Genomic DNA, 27,716 nt, shown 5'->3' with positions numbered 1-27,716 from the left:
ATTCAGTTCTGTTCAGTATATTAAAACTGAACTGATCTGAATAAATTGTTGTGAATATCTTTCATTCACCGTCATCTTCATTGTGGCAATCATTGGTAGTATGAGCTTTTTGACATCATTTTGATTTAAAACTGGTACATGTGTATCTGAGGAATTAAAAAGAAAAGAAAAGAAAGAAATGTAAGTGGACACCATGGGGATGTGTGAGAAGATTACTACCTTGCTAGAACTTGGTGGATGTGGGTCAAACTCTCTGAAAGTACATGAATTTTCACAGAGCACTTTCATTACTCTAGCATATCTACATGGCAGTTTAATCATAACTCCATGGAATGAAGGTTAATGCCCCCTGCATACACATTTTAAGTGAAGGTGAGAGAACAAGGCTTCCCTGGATTTAAAGGACAGAATCATTCATTGCAACCGAAGGCTATAGGGTATGTCCATGCAAGATGGTCATGGGCCAGCCATGCACTCAGCAAGACTCTTCCCCACTCTTCTTTCCATAGAACCCCTCTCTATGTGGCAGATTCCAAGAATGTCACTGAAATTGCTGAATGCTGCATTTTCTGGCAAGATCACAGAGTCATCTTAGACAAAGTGTAGAGAAATTCCAAACACACACAACCACTGGTGTCTTACAGACAACCATTATTTTCTACAGATGATATTGGCAGCTATCCTTTTCACAGAATTATTTAATACATAGGAAGCACCTGAAGAAAATGCCACTCAATATTTTCATGCTTTGGATCAATTCAAAACAGTCATCAAGTATTTGTCAGAATTGCTCAATTCACTAGACAAATATATGAAGATGCAATATCATTTCCCTCTTTAGAGTCACATTAATGCAGTCACAATATTTAGAGAAAGAAGGGAGACTCAAAATGAAACTTGCCATTTTGGCAAGTGCTAGACTACATTCCAAACCTGTAAAATGCCTATCCATTATTGTTAATCTATATATACATATTTTTGTTTGTTTGTTGTTGTTTCTGTTTTGTTTGTTCTTATTTTTATTATCATTATTATTATTATTTTTTTTTTTTTGGGGGGGGGATGAGGGTACAGTATTAAATGAAATTACTTAAGATATCAATTGGTGTCTTGTTCCAATCATTCAAATCCTAATCGGACTTCAATCAGGCTGAGAGTGCTTGATAATACCCTATGTACAGCCATGCTCAGTTTCCACAGTAAAGCATGCATAAATTTCACATCTGTTTGAGTTTAGTATGCTAAAGTTCTGCTCTTGGTCCATCAAGAAAGGTCATATGCACCATGATACAACCCTCTTATATCACTGGAATGATCAATTATAATCAAAGGAAGTTAATCTTCCAAATCATTCATGCTGCTCTGAAAAGCAACATGCCGGCTGTAGCTGGACAACACTTTTTATATCATGCTTGGATAATGACTTGGGACAGGCATTTGGAGAATGAAATACGCAAACAATAATACAGCTCTTGTTGTCGTTTTGCAAAATTGCGCATGAGTCTTGTAATGTAATACACCCAAAGCCACACAAATTAAAATGGTTCTCTTCAGAGAGTTACATTGTGATTTGTGAAAGGGGGGTTAATCAATGCTGAGTAATAATTTAGTAAACATGGTCTTAGGAAAATTCATGAAAAAAAAATTAAATAACAAAGGAGGAATAAATCTTTACAAATCACTTTTAAGAAGTTGGTTACACTGATGACTTGCCTTTAATATACAGGTACAGATGCACACTGAATGAAAAAAAAAAGATAATTTCCATTGGCAAGAAATACAAACATGGCATACAGTTTATTTGCACTTATACCATTTAAATCTTTCCATTCTGAAAGATATATGGAGAAAAATATATCTACACATGTATAAAAACTTTTAATTACTGCTATATACATCACAATATACAGTCACACTATTTACATATCTTACACTATATAAACATACTTTCATGAGTGTTACCTCATGAGAAATTGAATACTCATACATGCTTGATTGAGATATTCATCCATTTAGCACCGTCCAATCATTTGACAATTGTAAATAATGTATGATAAAAAAACTATCCACACTTGGCTTGGCTTGTGCCTTACATATAAAGCCAAACCTATTCTGGAGTTCATATTACCTTATATTGAAGCATTACTGCAGGTTAACAAGAACAAATAGGGAGTGAACATGTCAGTGATCACATGCAATGAACCCCAACTAGGCCAGGCTATCTAAGGATGATGATAGAGCTGTGGGGGCTCTCCAGATCTCAGCTACTGACTGCATGATCGCGACGGAAATTGACACACATATTGCCCGAGATGTTATCTACAGTACGGTGGGTTAATTTATTTTTTTAAATATGATATATGCTACCATATGCATAATGTACGCATGAAATCAGACTTTTCACTATAAATCACTAAATAAAAATCCAAAAAGGCATATTTTTGCTGTACATATTATTTCTGGTGTTCTTAGCAATGGAAGCAAAAAAAAATTGTGCCATCAAAAATAATGTCTGAAGCATTTTATTGGTTTTTTTATTTCTTTGTTTTTCAACTTGGTTGTTATTCGTTCAATGAAGCTCATTGGCAGCACTGTTACAAGCATTAAAAATATGCTGTTAATTGATTTTAATCAATAAAAGCAAAAATAATTATGATTGTCTGAAATTTGACTAAAAGTGAAGTTTGCATTAACCCTGAAAAGGCCGGGGAGGGGTTGAATCAACCCCCCCCCCGACATTTTTCGTGACTACTCCGCCGTGCGAAATTTTTTGACCGCACTGTTCACTGACTTTTTACTTTCAAGTCTCGCGCACCTTTTGACACCATTTTCGCGAAAATCGTGCATACTGTTACGATGCTGCATGACCTTTTCTACATGCCTGTCAGACCGAAAATCGCTCAAAAACGTGATTTTGTGTACAAAGTCTATGCAAATGGAGTTTTCTCTTCTTATTCATAAAGATATGATTATTTTCACTTTCATTGGCTGAAACTAATTGATTTTATAATAATTATGCTTGAAATAGGTTCTGTCATAAGTTTTGCGAAAAAAACTGATAAAACAAAAGGTCGAAAAAACAAAGAAATACATAAGAAATTCATAAAACAATAAAATATATAAGAAATTGATTTTGATACCAGATTTTTTTTCAAGTACATTGTTAGGAAGGCTACAAAGAATGTTATCACCGAAAATTAGGATTCTAGGAGCTTTAATTTCTGACTTAGAGCAAAAAGTAAAATTTTATGCATATATTAGCATAATTAATCATTGTGACGAAAATTTCAATTTCTCTTTGTATGGTTTGGTAGATTACGCCACAGGTAATGTATGTGCTAATTTTTATGGCGATTGCGCGAGCGACAGCCGAGATCTCAAGGGGGGGTTGAATCAACCCCTCCCCGGCCACAGAACACCCAAAAAAGCCCGGCCTGGTTAGGGTTAAAACTATTCATGAATTCACGTTTTTGAGCAATTTTTTATCTGACATGCATGTACACATTTATGAACAACTTCGAAACTGTGCACCGGGCGTCGCAAATTTGGTCTCAAAAGATGCGGAGACTCAAAAGAAAAAGGTCATGAAACATCAAGGCGATTGCTTTTTGTGAAGGCAACATATCGCATGTAATGCTGAGAGGGAGCCTCCCAGGTTCCCCTCCCCTGGCCTACTTCACATTAAGAAACTATAAATAAATCTCCTTAAGTAGTTACAAGTTATAAACAAAAGAACTGTAATTTCCCCCTCCCCTTCCAACAATGCATGATTCATGGAACAAACCTTCTCTATTTTCATCAGGTAATTGTACCCGTATGCACATGATAGCCCACCACAAATCATCTAGCATCATGATTCAATTCACTCCTCATACAATAACCCAACTATGCTGTAAACTTGATAAGAAATATGGAGGATTGCATGTAGCAATAGTTCCTAGAAACCATTTAGGGTAAGGTATCTACGAAGGGGGAAATATGTTGAATTCAAAAGCAAACTCTGAAAGATGAAGTCAGGAAACATGGCCTCACATCCATGCAACCATCAACCTTCAGAAATCTCCTTGTCTGCAAAGGTAACTCCATCATTACAGTTATTGCAGAGAATTAAGTCTTAAGCATACTAATTCATCTCTATCTAATTTTTTTTAATTTTTTTTCCTTAAAAAAAAAAAAAAGGATATACATATGAATTGATCATTGCATTACCACTCAATATGAAGTCTCCTGATTTGTTTCTACATCCCATCAAATAATGAATAAATATAAATACAAATAATGCCTCCGGCACCACTTCGTGGCGGAGGCATAATAAAAAAAGTAGAAGACACTTTGTTGACCCAAATATGTATCATCTTCCATTCCTCTTATGTTAACATTTCAATTTAATGAAAAAAAAAAACTTATTCAACATGAGCTAATAAGTACCAAATCAAAATAAAATAATCTATACAGATTTACATTACAAGAAAATTTTATTGAAAAATATGAGGCAAGACTTGTATTTTTTTTTTGCAAAATACTTGCAAAAATTGATGGAAGATTGCTAAGACTTGAATTCCAACTAGAAATATCAATGAAGGTGAAGATGATTTGATCAAGCCCCAAGGGGGCCACCCTTGGATCTGCCAGGAACAAACTTGAGACAACAGTCACCACATACTTACTCAAAGAACTAAGCTTCTAGTTCTTGAGAAGATCCTTAAATGATTCATTGTTGGGGGGGTGGTATTATGCCAATTTGAACAGATTAAAGTTCTATACCCTTGGGATGCTTCTTGCCAAGTTTGGTGAAAATCTGTTTTGATTTTGAAGAGGAAGCTGAAAATGTAAAAAGTTTACCTACAATGTACGACTGACATTGGACGATGATCGATCATAACAGCTAATAAGCCTAAGGCTCAGGTGAGCTAAAAATGCAGTTGTCTTGCACGACTACATAATACAGTGATCGTATGTGTCAAATTCCAATCAAAACCCTCAAAAACTGAGAGTAGCTGGCCCCACAATATCTTTTTTATGATTTTTATAAATATGCTGAGGCCATAGAAACACATTTTTTGACAATCACTATAGGTGTCTTACACAACTACACACTTCATTGATCATATGCATTCTGGTATGATATTCATGAAATTCTGGTTATCATGGTGGCAACACATTACTCTATAATGACCAAAAAAGGTGTCTTGCTCATGTGCAAATGTACTGGTATTAGTGGTCACATGTACAAATTTTAGGCTAACTGCTCAAAAACTGTGGGAGCAATTTGATCAACAATATTTTGAAACAGACAGAACAACAATCTGACTGGCCATCTAAGCTCACAGTAACTCCTACACACTATGAGTGGGCAAGGGGTAGAATTAAGGGAAGAGGGTACCGCTTGTGGCATATTTATAAGCTCATTTTGAATCTTTCCTTGATCTCAGAACTCTGCCACCTACAACAGTAGACTTCTGGGTCACCAACTGATTACAGCTCAAGGTACTGTCAAGTCTTTTGACTGCTTTCAGCTTCATGGCCCCCTTGGCAAGTGCCTTGGCCCCTCTCCTTACCGGACTCGTCACAACTGGCTGAGAGTCCTCATCATCGTCCTTCCACTCATAGACATCGATACCTTCATCAACTTTCTCTGGACTGGCCAAGGCTGCTTTGCTGATTGGGGTCCACTTACTGCCACTCTTGCTCTCAAATTTGACAGGGCTGTTAAGGACAGGTTTGGCCTCTAGAGGCCGAATAGCCTCTGTCCAGTTGCCTGTTGTGTTGCCTGTGGTGTAGTCAGCTAGCGTCTTAGTGGGAGTGGCTTTACTCTTGGTATCCACAAACCAGTTGATGACACCGAGATTACTCGTCTTGCTGCTGTCACTACTTTTCAAGGGACTGTCTGCAGATTTGGGTAATGTGTCACTGGCATCTGGACTGTAATTGAGCTTTGTTGGACTGAAGGGTTTCTCTCTCCTGAAAGGGCTTGTGTGCATGATGACGGATCCCCCATTGCCTTCACTGCTGCCACCGCTCTGACTGGAGGGCACCTTCTTCTCGGAGCTCATGTGCAAGTCTGCATTGACTGGCTTCACATGGTGAAACCAGCTCTTGCTGGCATTGTCCATGTCTTGCTTCACAGAGTGAATGATGCTTGAGTGTGTGGCCAACTGCTCCACTGCCCCAAGGGGAGAGTTTCTTTTGTGCTCTCTGTCACTAGAAGGTGGTGTGTAGTGTGACACCTCTCTGGCAGGCATGGAGGGATTGTAAGATGATGATGATGATGATGGTGATGACGATGATGATGATGATGATAGTGAGTACGAACTTTCACCATGGTTTCTACTGTGTTCGGTCCTACCATACAGTGAGGAGGAGGTGCTATACTCTTCTCTGCTATAAGACGGAGACCTCTCTGTCCTGCCACTCCCATTGTATTCCCGGTCAGACCTGGAGCGTTTCCTGGACGGTGACATCTCCCCATCTTCTGACATCCTCTTTTTCCTTGGTGTTGTGGGTGCTGACCCGGGTCTGGCTGCTTCAAGGACTGCTTGGATTCCTTCCTCAGATGGTGGCCACACCCTATTCCCTTCATCGTTCTGAAGGAAGAACATCAATGTACCATGTGCTGCTCGAATGTTCACTGCAGATCTGGATTATGGAATGCAAAGAAAAAAGAAAATGCCATGGAACAGATAATTGTAGCCTTATACCTACGCATGCAGGACCAATGTGCATAATGTCTTCTGCTGTCAAATGTCATATCTAATATATAAAATAGGAACTGTTGTGGCTCTGTGCATAAGAACACAGGGTGTCGATCACAGTGTCTTCGGTTCGAGTCCCATGGCTGCAGCAGTTGTGCCCCTAGGCCAGGCGCTCCATCCTCCGTGCATAGTCCTTGGGAGGAGCATTAATCAAGCTCTTGGTCCTGTGGTTGTCTGCTGACAAGCATCCATTGGTTCCTTAGCAGCCACATAAAACAAATGAACCTAAAAATATGACTTAAGGTGACTAAAACACTTCTGTACTGCCAAGAATTATAAACTGTCAATGTGCTGTTACCATGACGACATAATTTCCTCTACTCCTGAAAGATACATCAGCACAGCTTTACATTGCTAATAATATCTGTAATAACGATGATAATAACAATAATAAGAATAAGAATAAGAATAAGAATAAGAATAAGAATAAGAATATGAATAAGAATAAGAATAAGAATAAGAATAAGACGACGATGACGACGACGACGACTTGTATTGCACCAAATCCTCTCTGTAGAGTGCTCAAGGTGCATACATACTATTATTACCCCGGTCACTGGATAGGCCAACATTATTTCCAACCAGCATTGACAGTGCTCACTCTCCACTCCCTGGAAAGCATTCCAACCAGTTGCCATCTTAGGCATGTACATGCTGATCAACTATTATTATCATCCTACTGGGTACCCATTCATACTACTAGGTAGAGAGTAGCAATGTGGACATAGTGCCTTGCAGAAGGGCAAGTGTGTCGTGCTTTGTTGGGCTTGGGCTCATAAACCTAAACCACGCTCATGTGATTTAGCAATATGCACTCTTATCCACTCGGCCAGGACACTTCCACAAATCACCACAGCTTTTTATTGATTTGGGGCCATAATATCTTGCTAACATGGCAATGCACTTTTGGCTACTTATGAAAAGTGGAGCAGATACATCTCCTGCAAGGGTTTTTCCTGATTTGGGGGCCATAATGTGCTGTTACCTTGGTTACCTTGGTGACATGCTTTCCTTACTCTTAAAACTTTGTCCTGCACAAGTGTGCATCAAGTTATAAAGTGCGCCAAGTTTTGTGCCGTTGTCGGGGCAAAGAACTTTCTGCTACTCTTGCAAAGTGTGTCTTGCACAACTTTACACTGAGCTTAACATGTGTGCCAAAATGTTTTTGAATTGCTCAAACATTGAAGATATTTCAATCCATAACATTTGCAACAGACCAACCAACCGCCTGACCACCTGCAAGTCCAAAAGCTGATTCCGATATACATGTACCCCCTTCAAACTTTGTTAGGCAGGGGTAATATGAATTCAATTCAATCAATACATGTTCAAACAGTAAGAATATAATAGTAAACCTCACAGAAAATCCATTTGCAAGTTTATTCATCCTCACGCAAGTTCACAAAAAACTGATATGCCACACCACATGGAACATGCACTACTACAATTTAGGTCCCTTTCTGCAAAGACATGTATTGCCATGGCATGCATAACGAGAAGTATCACTCACTCAGGCATGCTGTGCTGGCCTCCACTGCGGTAGTCATGTTCATACGCTGGGATCACCTCTTGTCTCCTCTTGAATCTGTGGTAGTGTAATAAAGAATACAGTCTTACTGCAAACATCATTCCTTCTCTCTTATCCCCACAAACAAATATTCCTCGTAAACATCACATGACTAAGTCTGCGACCGGACATTTTGAAAAAAACAAAGAAAAGAAAGGAATTTTGAAATAATATGAATTTGAATAAAATTCATCAAGGCACATGGCCAGTACTGCACATGCAAATGTGATATTTTGGCAGCAGCAGAATACTGCTGCATGCAAAGTATCCTCCAGTACATGTGCACATACCAGAGGATACAACAATAACATATACAAAGACAAAGTATCAGATGCAAAACAAATGTTATTACTAAGTACCAAACAGCATTATTACCACTTACTTCTTTACAGAGCTTGTCTAGTGGATTATTAGCCTGGCAAAACTGAAGATTATCTGGCATATCTGAAGGTAACCCAGGTTGGCTTTGACGGAAAACATCTATCCTGTCTTGTCTGATGTCCCTACTTCATTCTCTCTCTGTCTGTCTCTGTCTCTCTGTCTCTTGTCTTTCTCTCTCCATGCCGGATCTCTTTTCACATATTTTCAAGGACCTCAGATTGGTGAGAATTTCAGTGCAAGAATGCATTCAATACTGACCAATGTTCCCGAATTACCATAAAATAGTGAGACAGCAAGGCTGTTCACAGGACAGTGGAGCAGTGACGAGACTTACTTGCTGCTCTCCATCATCTTGAGAGCATTGATGGGTGGATCTCTCCAGTCTGGTATGAAGACGATGAAAGAAAGAGGATCCGTTGTTCTCTCCAGCAGTTTCTATAGGGAGCACAGAGAACAAGCATGTGTCATGAACACAACACAGTATGAGCCCTTGCAGACAGAATAAATACTGAGAAGGCAACGTGAAAGAATGGCACTGAACTATCATATCTTCTAATCAGCACTCTGGATTCCAATTTGATGTCATGACTCTGCACTTTTATGGCAGGAGGTTTTATATTTCTAAACTTATATAGCAAAATATATGTAATACTGAAAATAGCAACATGTCAACCAGGTTGAAAGAGCCATCTTATGTGATGTATTAAATATCCCCGCAAGTCTATGGACAGTACATTGCAACAGTTCTTGGAAGTATTTTGTCTATTTCGCAGCCAGAGATTGCGTAGTTCACTGCTGTAACAAAATAGAAAACAAAATCAGTGAAAATGTGCATTCACGTAATGCAATTTAAACTCAAAGATATATGATATCCACGCACTGTGTTCACAAACAGCAAACAATATATCTGTACACACAAATGATCTTCCACAGCAAATGTGACAATGGACCATATTTACATGACCCACAGTTACTTCTTTACAGATTTTTGAACAATTGTTTTTGCTTCCCTGTCAGATTTTCTAGTTGCATGGACTTGAACATCAAAGATCTTTGCTACAGAAAGAGGCAATGTGACACTTTGGCGAAGCTTCTCTGTTCACAACATGGTCTTCAGTTTTTTCATGAGGACATACCTCGAAGTGAGTCACAGTTGCTTCCATCAGCTCCTCACCGAATGGTGGGTTGGCCTCGAACGAGCCACTGAAGGGAAAGAAGTCCAGGATGGGCCTGTACATATCCAAAACAAATCATAGAATTAATAGGTATTCTGAGATTTGAAATGACAAGGGGAAACACTTTGAGACATTCATAATTATTCACACAAAGATGAGAAAACAAGACATGCACACATGACAATGGCATGCACAAAATAATATCAATTTGAAGGGATTACATGTAGTTGTTTTGATATCTAAACTTGTTGGACTCTTAAACACATTCTAGCTTTGAACTAAAGGATATTCTCCACATCTAAAACCAGGAATACACACTTCTAGACAAAAGAAAAGAAGGAAACAGCACATCAAAAGATAGTGTAGTGTTGAAGCTGTCCTGTACTGTGTGAGTTAAGCAATACATTTTATGTCACTACACAGGAAGTTTAAACTTAAGTTTACTTAACAAGTCTTCAATACTGAAAATTAATGGCTGGTAAGTACAAAGAAAGAAAATAATTTGGATTACCCTCTGGAGCCAAAGAAGCTATCTGTATCGGCAAATGCTGAGCAGTACTGCTTGAAGTAACAGTTCAGGGGTGAGGCAAAGCACTCAAAGGTGACTCCAAAGTGGTCATGGAGGGCCTTGAAGACACCGGTAGTCAGAGCTCCCTGGAGGCCAAAGCCCTCCTGGTCTGCTATACCAAACAGGGTCTGGAAGGTGGGGCATACATAAGACAGTCATGATTGGATGCTCTCTTTATCACTTTTTTTTTTCTTTTTCCCCTGTCTTCCTCTACTCATATTACTGCAACCTGATGACATTATCATCTCGACTAGATTCAATGCCATATGCAATAGAATTCTGGCATTCATTGGCTGGTATCTTTTAGAGTAGAATACTTGCAAGCACAAGTGGTCTCTTGTTTATCTCATATCACTGCTTCTGAAGTTAACTACAGATATCAATGAAGGTAATTAATACCTCTGCCAAACATACAGATTCTCTTGAAAAATATGTCTTGCACACCTTTAAATCACAATCGCATGTGCCAAATTTCTTTTGAATCTTTGAAGGTTTCTGTGGCAGTAAAACATTGGGTGGTAGAAGGCTTCATGGTGCACCACATACATGTATTCTTTCTTGGGTATGTATGTCGCCCTGAAAAGGGCCTACCCATTCCCAACATTTGGCAAGCATGTTCTTGCCATTTTATAATTGTTTATAAAATGCAAAGAATTCCAATCTGCACAGCTTTTTCCTGACTTTTGGAATCAAAATATTTAAGTACAATTCCATGCCTGTTTAAAAACTGTGACGGAAAATCAAATATTACTTCAAGATTCTGTTCCTTCAGATCAAATATAGGAAGATATTAACCCGTTGAGGACGAGTCCAGAGTATACTCGGGCAAGCGTCTATGGGAAATGCATGTTGTAGCAATAATCAAACCATCCTCAACAGGTTAAATAGCAAGGACCTCCCGCATCACCTCTTTTCAAAAATACAGACAAGAAAATACCTTCTTTTTTTATTTGGTCTACTAGCAGTCACTATGGGCCAAATTTTCAGTTAATTGCTCAAAAAATGGAGTAGTTCTACCCACAAGATTTTGCAACTAACAAACTGACTGACTGACTGACTGACAGATAACTCAGCCACCTGATCTCAGAGTGATTCCTATAATATACCTCCTTACACATTATGTGTGGACAGGGGTATAATTAGTCTAGGATCAATAGCCACTAGACACTGTGAATGATATGACACTGTAACAGACACATGACGATGGCATGATACACCGAGATGTAAAGAATAAAAAAGTTTTCACACATACCTGGTACCTCCGGAGCAAACACCAGACTCGTGGCAAGAAATTGTGTCTTGTTGGGTCATCACGGCAGTAAAACTGGTACAATGCATCCTGCACAGACAGAAGGAAATTGTACACTATCTTAGCCACTGCAAATTGAGAAACTTGACACTGCATACGTAACTCTTATCTTACACTCTATAAAAAATTGGACAATGCATGAAGGTTATGATGACTTTTATTTGTTGACATTTATCTTTTCTAACACTGAAATCTTGATACCATTTTAAAATTTAGAATCTAAAAACAGAACCATTGTATCTTTGATGGGTTCAGATAAGCTGCAGTCACGCTGGCAAAACTTGAAGATGATTAACTTTGCAAAAATTTTGCTGTCAGATATGCAAATTTATTAGATATGGTTTTTTAATTGTGTGGATGTGTACATATTGGATTGACCATTTAAAGACCTAATAAAATGGTTTAGACATTTTTTTCTCAATGACGTAACAATATTAAATTCTAAATTCTAAAGCCAGGCTGACACTTGCACAACTCTTGGCCACGATTTTGTTGTGGCAAGTCGTGACCAAAATTTTGAACATTTCAAAATTCTCATCCCGACATGGCACGCAGGTCACGACGGGTCTACGCACACTTCACGCCAGTTTACGACTAGTTTGCGCACTGGCACGACTCGAGTCGTGCCAATGCGTGCCACAGAATCGTGCAAGTGTCAGCCTGGCTTAAGTAATTCTATGGTTGTGCGGGGTTTTTTACTGTTCTGAATTTTGTTCTATATTTGTTAACATAATGGATGCAATTTCCTCGGTTTTGGAAAACTTTCCATACTTTTGCTGCATGCGGCGCACTATCGTTTCTAAATTGTGATGACGTCTAAGAACGGAGTCGTCGATATTGATTGTCGGACCAGCCTAGCCATAGCCAGCGAGCTGGCAAGGTTATGCTAGCGCGCGCAGCGCAGCGACAGCTGGCCGGCGGCTAGCGCTGGCGGGGGAGCGAGCTAGCGAGCGCATAGTAGGTGCCGTGCTGCACTATTGTCATTGGCCAAGCCTTTAGACAAAAGAATATTTAATGAATTGTATCCGATTTAATACTGCCAATAATACAGATTACAACTTTGGTACGCTTGGATATCCATTATTTTTGGCAAACTCGTGAAATGGGCCCCACCACTGCGTGTCTGGTACGGCGACTCGCCTGTTTAAATACTCGTGAATTCAGCCCCACCGTGTGGCGTTCATCGGTAGGTAAGCACGGCGGTGGTGCTGCCTTCCACAGTCAATATTCGTGAATGCGGCGAAAATGACTTGCAAATTTGTCCCTCGACTAATTTAACGGCCAATTTAACCATAAATACAACCCTACCTAACCCTAAACCCTAGGAGGACCTACCCTTGCTTGCTATAAACGCACGGGTACGGTGCACACGCACTGCGGTGGGGCCTATTTCACGATAGCCCCACCACCACTGCGTGTCTGTACTAATACTACGGCGACTCGCCTGCTTTATAGGCCAAGACCTACTCGTGAATTCAGCCCCACCGTGGCGTTCATCGGTAGATAAGCACGGCGTTGGGCTTCCTTCCACAGTATGATTTGTAGCATAAAACAAAAACTACTCGACCAAAATTGACGATCATTCTTGGTATCGTTTTTCTTATAGAAAATGGCGCATCTAAATTACTGATAACAAATATTGCAGAAACTGACCATGGGAAACTGGTTAGGCCTTTTTTTTTTTCTTTTTGCGCAACAACCCACCCTGTAACATATCCCCCTAGAGTGTAGCCTCTGTACTACTACCACAGATTCTGCTTTTACTAGTCTACTAGACCTAGTGGTAATACTACTACTACTAGTAGTAGTACTAGTAGACTACTACTACTAGTAGACTGCTACTAGATCTACTACTAGACTACTGGAGTACTAGTAGTTTAACTTGTTAGCGCCGGCCGACGGGCCAGGCCACGGCCAGGACGCTCCTGCTTGCTGCGGCCGGAGTAGCCGCTCACTTTGTGAGCGAGCTGGGTCTGTTCTTCTACTACTTACTAGACAAACAGTTACAACTTACAATGTCAATCATGTAGAATACAGTATATCCTTTCTAACGTTAAACTATATGGGGGCATACCAGACATACCACTCTGTATTTCCCAGGCGATCGTTTCCGTGACGTCTATTCTCGGACTCGGTGCCATGTTCATACGCTCTTGCACTGGCAGCGGGTGAGATGCAGCTGGTTCATATCGGTAAGGTGCAGCCCCACGATAACGTTCTGGTTCATCGGTAACCGCAGCAGCGACCCCATACGGACAAATACATATGTTACAGCGCCCCGCGACGGGGTTAGTTCATCGGTTGCCTCTCCCTCCCCATCTTCCCCTTCAACTTCATGTGCCTCCTCTTCTTCTCCGCTATCGTCAGAGCTGCAGTCTTCATCATCATCATCATAATCATCAATGTCGAAGTTTACCCATATAGGGGAAGACATTATGCTTGAGGTACCAGGTATTTGTGCAAGCTAACTTAGTGAAAATGTACGTGGTACTAATGCGTACATGTCGACAGTCAGTGGGTTGACCGGGAGCGCACATCCCGCGGGGCCAGGGCCTGGCCGGGCTAGCTAACGTGTACGCGCGCGTACCAAGCTGAGTAATCTAAGTGCTTGTGCTGAGCGGCGTCTGCTAACTGAGCACAACTCCGTGCTTATACGTCATCAATCGGTTCAGGGGTGTTGGTCACATGACTATCTTTTTCGCAAAAGCTGCAACGAGGTCCTCCAAAAATGTGATATTTGGGGGAGTTTCTAGAAGCGACAAAAACCGGAACGACAATGACAACATGTTTACATTGATAATCATGACATATATTTTACATTTCTTTTGCATATTAAAACATTTTGCAAGCATTTTATTAGGTCTTTAAGTGCATGTGTAACAGGCACTGAAAGTTGTCAAATCCTAGTGTCTCTACAAGTCCAAGGGTTTACTGACCAACTTCATTATATGCTGCGTGTTGATCTTCATCATCTCTCCCTTGTATCTGAGGCACGTCACTGTTCCCTCTTCATGCAAGTCAACTGTTGGGAGTCGAGGTGTAGGCACAGCCATTTGAATGTTATAGCAACGCATCTTGCGGTCGGAAGGAGGTCTTGTGAAGGGTGGTGGCTCTGCGAACCAAGATTAATAGGAATCTTTTGAAATTAGCTTTTCTTAGGTCACCCATAAAAAGAAAAATGATTGTAATATATTCAGTTAAGGAGTAAAAGGGCATTAACTATGTACAGCTCTTAATGAGTTTATGACCTTCTGCCCTTCAACTGATAAAATGTCTGAGAACATGACACATTTCTTGCCATCTGGACTTTTAAGACAATAGCTTTAAAGTGTGTGATATTGGCAAGAGGTAGAACAAACTTACATCAAAAACTGATAAGAGTCAGTCACTTTAAGCAAGGCTGGGTCACTCCCTTTGCCTCACTGTACCTTCTATTTGGTGCTCCTTCAGCAGTTCCCAGTGCTTCTGCTGCAGTTTGCGGCATGCCTCACAGGAAAAGTTGTACATCTTGGTGCAGATGTTCTCAATGGATGACCTTGCCGCCTCACACAGATGCGGTCCACACTGCTCTTTGAGGTGTGTCAACCGTTTCTGGGAGGGAAGGTAAAATGACCTAAGGGTGAGCAATGAATCTTCATGCCTTTAATTTGCTCACATGCCCACACTCAAATAACAACTGACTCACTTAAAATATCTTTTATATCAAACTCTTGAACCCTTGGGCACTGGGACATGATTCCTGAGTATTTAAACAAACATGGTCATGCTTGGATGTTCAATTCCTATCCTCCCCATCTTATACCGGCCACTCAATTCAACAGCTCAATCAAAACTACAGCTGGAAAAGACAGGGCTCAGTGCAATGAACGCTGCATATGTACAGATGTAGACAGGCGATTTGAAAAAATGGCTTTTTTCCACTTTTCCTCATCAGGCATCACAGTCACTCACCATGCACTCATCTATGCTGCAGGTGGGTTGTGTGCGCAGCCACTGGAACGTGTCCTCCGCATTCCACTTCACCAGCTTCCTGCTTTCTGAGGAGGCATTCCTGTTTTACATTAGAAAGAATCATCAGACCAGAAAATAATTGCAGCATGGACTGCTGTTCAGTGAAATGTAACAATCTATAAAACTTTCTACAACTCTGCTGTAAGTGTTCTGTAAATGCTGCATATTTCAGCGCTTGTTTGCTTTTATAAATTTCCAGAGTTGACCGATATTCGCAAAATTAACAACACAACTTACTGATATATTGCCTCCTGTAACACTACTAAATTTCTTATTCCATCACTGTGGTTCTCCAATGCAAATTCAGCCACTCCAGTTGTCTTAGAAGCCGAAATTTGCAAAATACGGTCAAACTTGTCTTAACGACCAACTGTCTATAGCGGCCATCTGTCTATAATAGCCCCTTTTTTTTTATCTCGCGTGGCTGCTATAGACAGGTTTAAATGTACTACATTCATGAAAAAGGAGGATATAGTAATATCTTGACAGTGGGCCTGCTTTTCCTGCAAAGATCTAGAATATCTGGCTTTTATCCTATCTTTAGGCATATTCTTTGACAGAGCTCCATCTCCCTGAAACTGAAAACAATTTCTGGGTTACTTCCTGAGGCATATTAAAAACAATGATTAGTCTGCAACATAACATTCATGGCATAAAAACAAAAAAACTAGAAATGTCGCTACGGCGACTGGTATGCCTCCGCCATAATGCATGATTCTCCTACAACCGTAATAGGTCTATAGTACATGTGGACAATGTGTGAAATACATTTTCACAAAATTGGCAAAATATCAAAATGACAAGTTAGTCACAAATGTGTTGATTGTTCACCTTCCTTGACCTAGGTTTAATTGGATGAATAGGAGAGCATGTATTTGGAGATTTAAGGACTTTAACTTGACTTTGACCCATTCATAAGTTAATGCATTGAGTAATATTCAAGGTATGGAGAAAAAGTGCAATTTCTGTATTGAAAAGTACATTGTTACCATTTTCATCTGGCCTTTGACCCTAAAATTCATAGGATAATCACTGTCAGGCAGAACATGCATAAATATGTAGAAAGTTTCAAGATAACTTGAGCCACTTCGGAGATAGGGAGGAAAAAGTTAGTTCAGCACTTTCCCTTGATCTTTGACCTTTTGACCTTTGTAGCAAAAAAAAAAAGAAAAAAAAAAGTTTCCAGAGAATCTCTATTAGGTTATACATGCATACACCAAGTGTTGACAAAAAAAAATAATCCTGCTGGCATTGCATAAATATGAGGGAAATAGTAAAATTTTGAAGTGTTGCCCTTGACCTCCGACCCCTGACCTTTGACCCATGAACCCTAAATTCTCTAGATAATCACTGCCAGTCAGTACATATATATATATATATATATATATATACTATGTTCCATGAAGATACCTTGAACAATTTCCAAGTTACGGAGAGAAAAGTGAAGTTTTAATATTTCTACTTGACCTTTTGACCTTTGACCTCATGACCCCAAACTTTCACTAGAGAATCTTTATTGGGTAATACATGTATACACTAAGTTTCAAGAAAATATCTTCAGGCATTGCATAGATATGGTGGAAATAGTGAAATTTCACGTATTTGACCTTGACCTTTTGACCTTTGACCTTAAGCATGTGCACCCAAAAGTTGATAGGCACAACTTCACCCCCTATTACACATACATGCCAAGTTTCATTAGGATACCTCAAAAGGTTTTTTAGTTACGCTGTCCACAAAATTCATTACGGACGGACGGAAGGACAGACAGAAGGATGGACAGACGGACAACCCGAAAACATAATGCCTCCAGCACCACTTCGTGGCGGAGGCATAAAAATAAATAGTAATAAAAGCTTCCCTTATTACACTAGCACATAACAATCAGTCATTCTGCAAAATAAAATTCTTTATTTTTCATGTATTTCTTCACATATTTACCTTGACTGTATCATGGACTTGGCAGCCTCAGCGTAACTGGAGAGAAGTTTTCTTGCTGCTGAATGGAGGTTTGGTCGGTAAAGCCTTAGTAAAAAGTAAATAGAAAAACAAACATTAGACCACTGAAAACATTTACTCATTTTGCATATCTTGCATACAAGTCATCATGGTTGCAAGGTGCTGTTCATGCATGCCTTGTCATCTTCTATTCTATTTCTAATTTCTTCTTTCTTTCTTTTTGAAGGCATTCCTGTATTCTGCTCCACAATTTTGTTATTCAATTACATGACTTAAATACTGTAAAAGTGGAAATTTTCGCGCATTTTGCGCAACCAGAAACTAGCGCGAAAATAAAAGCACGCGAATATTTTTGCTTGCCGTATGTTCCTGTGCGTGATGTCTTGATTCCGCGGAATTAAAAACACGCGAAAGTCTTCTAACCCGGCCGAGCGCAAAAAATTATTCGCGCGAAAATATCCACTTTTACAGTAGTGTTTATGACTGAACCTTTCACCTTTTGTATTCCTCGGACCTGACCCGGTAAAATATGAACCAAGCCAAGTGCATATGATTGAACACTTTCTAGTTTTTGATTACCCCATATCGGGCCACCTGCGGGATATTCCGTAGTTCGTCCGAATGCCCCAGAGGCCACATACGAAATATCCCACAGTGAATGAAATGACATATGAACGACGTCATTCCAAAGTTCTTTCACCTTCTAACCTTTGACAACATATCCCAGAATGTTTTGCTACACTGTGTGCAATAATTCAAGAAGATTTTGTGAGTCGAATGCCAACAATATCGTCAAAATCATAGAAAAAAATGTGTTTACATGGAATAACGGGATGTAACCACGAAGCGTCAGTTGGTGCTATCTACAGCTGTACAGATTGCTCGATTTGGGATTTTCTGCTGCAGTTTTTGTGGAGGTTTGGACACTTGCCGGGCGATGACATGACTGTGATAATAGTCCCACATGTACATCCACATGTATGTATGACAATTGTATAATTCAATTGAAACTGAAATGCTGTACGATCGTGATGAGTTTTGCTTCAACAAACTGATTATTCACACATTATACAATCGATTTCCTGTGCACTCGCAACAGCTTCATCATCGTCATCATAAACATAAACATAAACCTACAATTATTGTATCAATGGTCATGATATTCATATGTCCAAAAAGCTGACACTCTGATCATATCATTTCCGGTACTGGATGTGTAAAATTACAACATTTGCTATTTTTAATCCATTAATGAAAGCAAACACAGACTAGAAATGTCGCTATGTCGACTGATATGCCTCCGCCATAACGCATGATTCTCGCCATAGGTGTATAGTACAATGTCTTCACAATGTGTGATGACAGTTTCACATAACTGGCAAAATAATGAAATGACAGGTTTGTCAGAAATGTCTTGAATGTTCATTTTCCTTGAACTAGGTTTGCTATAATTGTCTAAGAGTGCAGGCACATGTATTTGGGGAATTGTGGATTTTTACTTGACTTTTGACCGACCCTTTCATAAGTTTATGCATTGAGTAATTTTCAAGGTATGAAGAAAAACTGTAATTACAGTACAAAATATAACTTTTTTTTTGCACTTCAGCCTGGCCTTTGACTCTTAACCTTTGACATTTTGGCAGGAAATTTCCCAGAGAATCTCCATTAGGTAATACATGTATACTAAGTTTTAAAAATAATCCTGCAAGCATTGCATATACTAGTATATGAGGGAAATAGTGAAATTTTGAGGAGTAAACCTTGACCCCTGACTACTGACCCATGACTCCTAATTTCCTACGATAATACCTGCCAGTCAGTACATGCGTATGTACCAAGTTCCATGAAGATACATTGAACCATTTCACCTGACCTTTGACCTTTTGACTTTTGACCTTGTGACATGAAACTCTCTCTGGAGAATCTTCAGGCAGTAGTACATGTCTACACTAAGTTTCAAGAAAATACCTTCGGGCATTGCGTAGATATGGGGGAAATAGCAACATTTTTAGCATTTGACCTTGACCTTTGACCTCTTTCCAATTTCACTACAAAACTGCTCAACTAATTGCCCCACCATACGTCATCCTTGGACCATGTTTGGTGAAAGTTGCTTCATCCAGGTTTGAGTTATCACGTAAACAGATAAATTTAGGATTTGACCTTGATCTTTGACCTTTGACCTCTGTCCAATTTCATGATTTGACCTTGACCATTGACCTTTGGCCTTTTAGCCGATTTCACCCAAAATCTAATCAAGTAATTGCCCCATCATACTTTATACTTGGACCAAGTCTGGTAAAATTCCAGTCAATATTACTCAAGTTATCGCGTAAACAAATGCGGACGGACATACGGACATACGGACGTACAGACGTACGGACGGACGGACAACCCAAAAACATAATGCCTCCGGTACCACTTGGTGGCGGAGGCATAAAAATGATTTCATAACTTTTGGATTACTGCACTTCACTTCTGCTGAGTACTATGACTGCACTGTGCATTGAATGGCAGCATATTATATACCATTTTAAAGGTAATTTTATTCTCTTTCAAATGACATATAACTAGTCTGTGTTTTGTTCATTGCTTGCTAAGAGCGATTGTTTGGAGAGTTGTCTGCCTGTCGGCGTGTGTGTGCAAACGGTGCTGGGCCACTGTGGTGTTTGTTTACACAAGTGCGTTGACCCAATATGGGTTAAGACTATTGTATGTACTGAATCCAAACTAAAAAGAGTACCAGTAATATTACAAAATAAACCAAGAGATCCACAGTTCTAGTGCTCACCTGAGCTCTGCATTTTGCCTTTATGGCACTCTATCTGAGGCAAACTATTTATTGGGCATTTTTAAAGATTCCTTAATTTGGTGGGGGGAAGGATGGTGCCCATTTGAGTAACTTAAGATCCTATCCCCCTAGGAATGCTACCTCCCGCGTTTGGTGAAAATCTGTCATGGGGTTTTGAAAAAAGAGATGAAAAAATGGAAGAAAAATAATGCATGATGAACAATGAGTAAATCGCAATAGCTCAGGGCGGTGAGTTGGCTCAGTCAGTAGCGCGTCTCCCTCACGATCACGCGGCCCTGGTTTGAACCCGAGTCTGGACTGAGTAAAGTTGTGTGTAAACATACCGTCCCCTCTAGCAAGAGGCAAAACACTCTGTCCCTCAGATAGGACATAAAATGGAGGTCCTGTGTATGAGAGAGTCACAGCTCATGCACGTAAAAGATCCCGCTTCATTCATTCATCGCAAAGAGCAGGGTGTCTAACCCGGTGAAGTGGTCCCACCCCACATCCAACTGGACCCCATGGAAGACCAGCTTAGTGTAGCTGAATATGGGCTATCCAGCCATCTTCACAGAAGGAAAATGAACAACAACAACACTTGATCCTTAAGCTCAGGTGAGCTGAAAAGTTACACAGCATTGAAAAACAAAGTGTTTTCCAAGGCGCTTATACCTTGTCGTCTCTGAATAATGGGGCACACAAGGCTTACACTGTGACACATAAAGAGTTAAAGATACTTAATTTGGGGGCTTCAGGGCCTCTCCAGAGAGACCCAGGGGAGGGGGCATGATGGTCCTTTACAGAAAATGAGATTCTATCACCATCCGGATAGGGATGTTGTTACCTGTCAAGTTGGGTGAAACTCTGTCATGAGGTTTTCAAGAAGTTGGAAATGTAAAGTAAAAATGTCGCTATGGCGACTGATGCCTCCGCCATCATGCATGATTCTCCCAATAGGTGTATGGTACAATGTCTTCACAAAGTGTGATGACAGTTTCACATAACTGGCAAAATACTAAAATTACAGGTTTGTCAGAAATATCTTGAATGTTCACTTTCCTTGAACTAGGTTTGCTATAATTGTCTAAGAGTGCAGGTACATGTATTTGGGGAATTGAGGATTTTTACTTGGCTTCTGACCGACCCTAGTATAAGTTTATGCATTGAGTAATTTTCAAGGTATGAAGAAAGAGTGTAATTATAGTGTAAAATAGATTTTTTTTTTGCATTAAAACCTGGCCTTTGACCCTTAACCTTTGACCTTTGACCTTCCAGCTGGAAATTTCCAGGAGAATCTCCATTAGGTAATACATGTACATATAAAGTTTTAGAAATAATAATGCAAGCATTGCATATACTAGTATATGAGTGAAATAGTAAAAGTTTGAGGAGTTGACCTTGACCTTTGACCCCCCTGACTATTGACCCATGACCCCTACATTCCCTATATTCCCTACATAATCCCTGCCAGTCAGTAAATGTGTATGTACCAAGTTCCATGAAGATACATTAAACCATTTGCGAGAAAAGTGATATTTTCATCTAACCTTTGACCTTATGACATGAAACTCTCTCTGGAGAATCTTTATGCAGTAGCACATGTCTACACTAAGTTTCAAGAAAATACCTTCGGGCACTGCATGGATATGGGGGAAATAGCAACATTTTCAGCATTTCACCTAGACCTTTTGACCTTTGACCTCTTGCAAATGTCACTAAAATCTACTCAACTAATTGCCCCATCATACATCATCCTTGGACCAAGTTTGGTGAAAGCTGCTTCATCCAGTTTTGAGTTATCACGTAAACAGATAAATTTTAGGATTTGACCTTGTTCTTTAACCTTTGACCTCTGTCCAATTTCACTCAAAAACTAATCAAGTAATTGTCCCATCATACATCATTCTCAGACAAAGTTTGGTGAAGTTTGCTTGATCCAGTCTTGAGTTACTGCGTAAACAGATAAAATTTCATGATTTGACCTTGACCTTCGGCCGATTTCACCCAAAATCTAATCAAGTAATTGCCCCATCAAACTTTATACTTGGACCAAGTTTGGTAAAATTCCAGTCAATATTACTCAAGTTATTTAGTAAACGAATGCGGACGGACATACGGACGGACAACCCGAAAACATAATGCCTCCGGCACCAATTCGTGGCAGAGGCATAAAAAGTTTACGCACAACAGACACTGGATGCTGTATGAATTATCATTAAAATGACTCGCTTGATCACCTGGCTCCGGTGAGTGAACAACGACTGTAATAACATCAAAGACCTTCAAATTACATATCTGTCATTGTTCAATATTAGAAAACACACACACAATTTGAGAGCAAAAAGCTCAAGTTTTCATAAAAATGGCACGTTTCTTTTAATATGAATATCATCGGGTTTTGATGAGGGTAACCTAACTGATAAAGGGCAAATAATAGAATACAATTTTGCTCACCTGATGGGAATGTCACTCATGATTTCTCTCATCATGGAAGGTGAAACAGCATGTTCACACTGGCTGGGAAGCATGGGATCTTTGCCTTTGTCTACTACCATTCTCTCCAGTAACCAGCGATTGAAGGACTCGTTTGGGGCACTGATGTCTGTGGGTAAGCAACAAAATGGAGATGGAATAGGCGAAATGCGAGTCTTGCCAAACACAAAGATTTTTTATATAATGTTGCACAATCAAATATTGACCTTATTATGTCAATAATCACTCATGCTTTTCATTGCCTTTTCAGAATTTTAGGTGATATGTCAATGGAAAACAACGCATTATAAACAAACTGGAAATGTCGCTATGATGACTGGTATATCCCCACCATATTGCATGTTCTCCCAAATGGAGTAGCGTTATGTCTTGACATGTGAGACGGCAGTTTCACATAATTGGTAAAATTGAACTAACATGTCTGTCACAAATGTGTTGGGTGTTTTATCCTTTCCTTGAACTAGGTTTCATTTGGATGAATGGCTAAATTGTTGCAGAGAGAAAATATTCAGAAATTTGAGCATTTTCACTTGACCTTTCACCTTTGCTCTTTGACCCCTTGATCCACAATTTTCAAACAATCACTAATTGGTAACATACATTTTCATGGCAATACCTTCAGCCTTTTTTAAAATGGGGGTAAAAATTGTGGCATTTCAACATTTTCACTTGACTTTTGACCCCATGGCTGAAATCTTTCAGTACAAAATTATTGTGCAGTAATGCATGTACATACCTAGTTTGAGTAAGGTTAGGCATTGAGTAATCTCCAATGTACAGGAAAAAAGTGTATTTTCATCATTGAATAGTAGAATTTTTGCAATTTAACCTGACCTTTGACCCATGACCCAAAATTTCCCAAGAAAATTATCATCCGGCAGCACACGCATATGTACTAAGTTTCAAGAAGAAACCTTGAGCTAAATCTGAGATATGGAGGAAAAAAAGTGAAAGTTTAGTATTTTCACTTGACCTTTTGACCACATAGCCCAAAACTATCTCTACAAAATCTTTATCTGGCAATACATGTATACATAAAGTTTCAAGAAAATGCCTTCAGGCACTGCAAAGGTATGAGGGAAATAGTGACATCTAAAGAATTTGTCCTTGACCTTTGACCAAGAGCATGTCTACCTAAAAGTTGATAGGCACAACTTCATCCACTTATACATACATACGCCAAGTTTCATTAGGATTCCTCAAACAGTTTTTAGGTTATGCTCTCCATAGAATTATGGACGGAAAGATGGATAGCCCAAAAACATACAGCCTCCAGCGACATTTTGTGGTAGAGGTGTAAAAATAATACAACTAAACAAAATCTTTGTGACAGTATCTGTAGACATGTTCTCATCTGCAGCTATATCCACATTCTCTCATACTCTATAAAATTAGATCAGTTGACAGCATTCCAAAATTGTACACCTCTTGATAAATCACACTTAGACAAAAACTTTATCTTTTATATATATATATATATATATAATATGATACAAGACAAAACCCCCATTTTTATCATTTTTCTTATATCTTGGTGTGTGTGTGTGTGTGTGTATGTATGTTTGAATCATATTCTTACTTTCCCTCGTCATGCAGAGTTCCTGGTATTGCTGTCTAAGTTTGGCCACAACACTTGCTCTCAACAGCTCCATGTCGTTGTGGGGAGGAGGCGTTGTACAGGGGAACCTCTCATGCATCGTCACATTGGATTCCACTGTGAAATCCCAAAACAGCCTTGATACAAGGACAAATAACAAACATAGAAATTATTAATTCAGGTAGGTATAACTTTCACTGAAAATTCTAGCTCTAGTAAAGTGTTACTTCAGATTTACATGTGGGTAACTTTCATGAGCAATGTGGCAATATTAACAAACTATTTGCATACAATGCAAACCTTGCAAATGCATACCTTACTCTCTGTGCTGGATAATATAGATATATTTCTTTGTGTGTATGACAAAATCACATCATATTTAGGAAAACACTCTGTTACTCAGATAGCAGGGTTCTCGCCAGGAATTTCTTCACGCTTGTCGGCACTTATACTCGCTGTTCTGGGGGTGGGTAAGCCTTCACTAATGCTCAATACAACACAGATAAATTGTCGCTAAAATGCCACTAACTGCGACATTTTCACGGAGATGTAATGAACGTTGTGAGGGGCATATTCTCACAGAAATAATGCAGAAACTCCATCCCTTTTGTTGGCAGTAGTTCCTAAATAATAAATGAAAGAGAAGTAGGTGCCGATGGTGAAGGTTCCTTTTTCTTTTAGGCCTTTCCTGTTTCACTGTTGCAAAATAATTAGCCGTCTCTGCATTGCAACAACGCGCGCCGTGTACTAACTACTAGTTCAGTGTTTTTGCTTTCTCGCCGTCTGCTCGACCACGTGGTAGGCCTACTGCATGTAGAAGCACGAGAAAAGAGAACCTTCGGGACATCGTTGCACTTTCCTTTCTAGGTATACTGCGGTAGTTTGGCCGTGACATCAAAGAGATATCATTCAAAAATGTAACTCCCTGATTACACGAGTGATGGTCGTTATTCCGAAGGTTTGTTTAATCATAAAGTGAAACGATTCATTACTGAGTACTTCGAAGGTTTGTTAATCGAAAACAACAAAAACAAGGTCGGCAATATAGATGAATGTTCAAAATAAACAAAACTGATTTAGTTCGGAGATTAACAAACATTTTTTTCTTTATTATTTTCCGATCAACAAACCTTCAGAAAAGAATCTAGTATTATCTATCATCGTTGTTTCGGAGTAACAAACCTTCAGAGTAAGAAAACTGTAACCGTTTTGGGGCCGTTGTTGTATTCCGAAATTATACTGGCAGAACGTTCGAAATAACAAAACTGATTTCGTTTGGATATAAACGAACATTTCTTCTTTATCATTTTTCGATTAACGATCATTCAGAATTAAGAATGTAGAGTATTATGTCATCATTATTCTTTCGGAGTAACGAACCCTCAGAGTACAAAAACTGTAACCGTTTTGGGGCCGTCGTTTTATTCCGAAATTATACTGGCAGAATGTTCGAAATAACAAAACTGATTTCGTTTGGAAATACACGAACATTTCTTCTTTATCGTTTTCCGATTAACGATTGTTCAGAATAAGAATCTACAGTATTTTATCATCATTATTCTTTCAGAGTAACGAACCTTCAGAGTAAAAGAAAACTGTAACGGTTTTGGGACCGTCGTTTTATTCCGAAAGTTCACTGGCAGAACGTTCGAAATAACAAAAATTATTTGGTTGTGAAATTAACGGACATTTTTTCTTTATAATTTTTGGATTAACGAAGCTTCAGAATAAAGAATCTAGCATTATTTTATCATTATAATTTTTGTCGGAGTAACGAACCCTCAGAGTAAGAAAACTGTAACTGTTTTGGGGCAGTCGTTTTATACCGAACTTTCACTGGCAGAACGTTCGAAATGACACACTGATTTTGTTTTGAAATTTACGGACATTTTTCTTTATTCATTTTTCGGTTAACGAACCTTCAGAATAAAGAATCTAGTATTACTTTATCATTACTATTTCTGTCGGAGTAACGAACCTTCAGAGTAAAAGAAAACTGTAACCATTTTGGGGCCGTCGTTTTATTCCGAAATTTCACTGGCAGAACGTTCGAAATAACAAAAATGATTTGGTTGTGAATTAACGGACATTTTTCTTTATTATTTTTGGATCAACGAACCTTCAGAATAAGGAATCTAGCATTATTTTATCACTATAATTTCTGTCGGAGTAACGAACCCTCAGAGTAAGAAAACTGTAGCTGTTTTGGGGCAGTCATTTTATTCCAAACTTTCACTGGCAGAACGTTCGAAATGACAAACTGATTTCGTTTTGAAATTAACGAACATTTTTTTTTTTTTTTACTATTTTTCGGTTAACAAACCTTAAGAATATAGAATCTAGTACTATTTCATTACTATATTTTTTGTCGGAGTAACGAACCCTCAGAGTAAGAAAACTGTAATTGTTTTATTTCGAAATTTCACTGGCAGAACGTTCGAAATAACAAAACTGATTTCCTTTGGAAATTAACGGACATTGTTTCTTTATTATTTTCCGATTAACGAACCTTCAGAATAATAAGGAATGTAGTATTATTCTATCATTATTTCGGAACAAACCCTCAGAGTAACACCGTTTTGGAGCCATCGCTTTATTCCGAAATTTCACTGGCAGTGAACTGAACACTGGCTGACCAAACTGCCTTGTGTGAATGTTAAAAACATTGTAAACTTTCACTAAATCAAGAACTGATCTGGAAGGAGAACAATTCATGTATTAACGAAAATAAAAACTGCGTCACAAATATGATATGTATTCCTAGGCCATCATTGCTAAAGAGAATAACATTTCGCTCTCTCCCGTGAAAAAAAAAGAAGAAAATGCTCGACAGTTAAGCGCATGAAATGTCAAAATAATATTCTTTACATTACGTGAACAACCAAACATTCTTTATTCTAAATGTAAAAAAATATTATAAATAGATAAAGAATGTTTGGTTGTTCACGTCGAAACGTGGGCCTCGCGTGCGGTATCCATTATCATAATATTAATTTTACGTAGCGTAGCTCCTTGAAGAAAGAGCATGATAAAAAAAAAAATGAATAAACACACACACACACACACACAAACCAAACTTCCCTATTAAATTAACATTAATATAATACATTAAT

General features: G+C 39.0%; 1 protein-coding gene across 1 annotated transcript in view; it reads right to left on the bottom strand.

The window, feature by feature from the left end:
- Nucleotides 1–4,551: 4,551 nt before the first annotated feature.
- LOC139736868 (mRNA (2'-O-methyladenosine-N(6)-)-methyltransferase-like) overlaps nt 4,552–27,716 on the bottom strand; it is a 31,250-nt gene continuing 8,085 nt past the window's right edge. The window contains exons 4-15 of the mRNA XM_071647529.1: nt 24,586–24,740; nt 22,968–23,115; nt 17,705–17,788; nt 15,704–15,803; nt 15,181–15,343; nt 14,689–14,864; nt 11,696–11,782; nt 10,387–10,571; nt 9,837–9,930; nt 9,035–9,135; nt 8,263–8,337; nt 4,552–6,636 (exon numbers count right to left, since the gene is read on the bottom strand). Of these exons, the coding sequence (XP_071503630.1) occupies nt 5,406–6,636; nt 8,263–8,337; nt 9,035–9,135; nt 9,837–9,930; nt 10,387–10,571; nt 11,696–11,782; nt 14,689–14,864; nt 15,181–15,343; nt 15,704–15,803; nt 17,705–17,788; nt 22,968–23,115; nt 24,586–24,740 (2,599 nt within the window). The 3' untranslated portion in view covers nt 4,552–5,405. The remainder of the gene's footprint in view (nt 6,637–8,262; nt 8,338–9,034; nt 9,136–9,836; nt 9,931–10,386; nt 10,572–11,695; nt 11,783–14,688; nt 14,865–15,180; nt 15,344–15,703; nt 15,804–17,704; nt 17,789–22,967; nt 23,116–24,585; nt 24,741–27,716) is intronic.

This window comes from Diadema antillarum, unplaced genomic scaffold, assembly GCF_040938485.1.
Source record: "Diadema antillarum isolate AM-2024a unplaced genomic scaffold, OU_Dant_1.0 seq00000672_RagTag, whole genome shotgun sequence".
NCBI lineage: Eukaryota > Metazoa > Echinodermata > Echinoidea > Diadematoida > Diadematidae > Diadema > Diadema antillarum.
The sequence above is the reverse complement of the archived record's forward strand: the minus strand, read 5'-3'. Positions and strand labels throughout refer to the sequence as shown.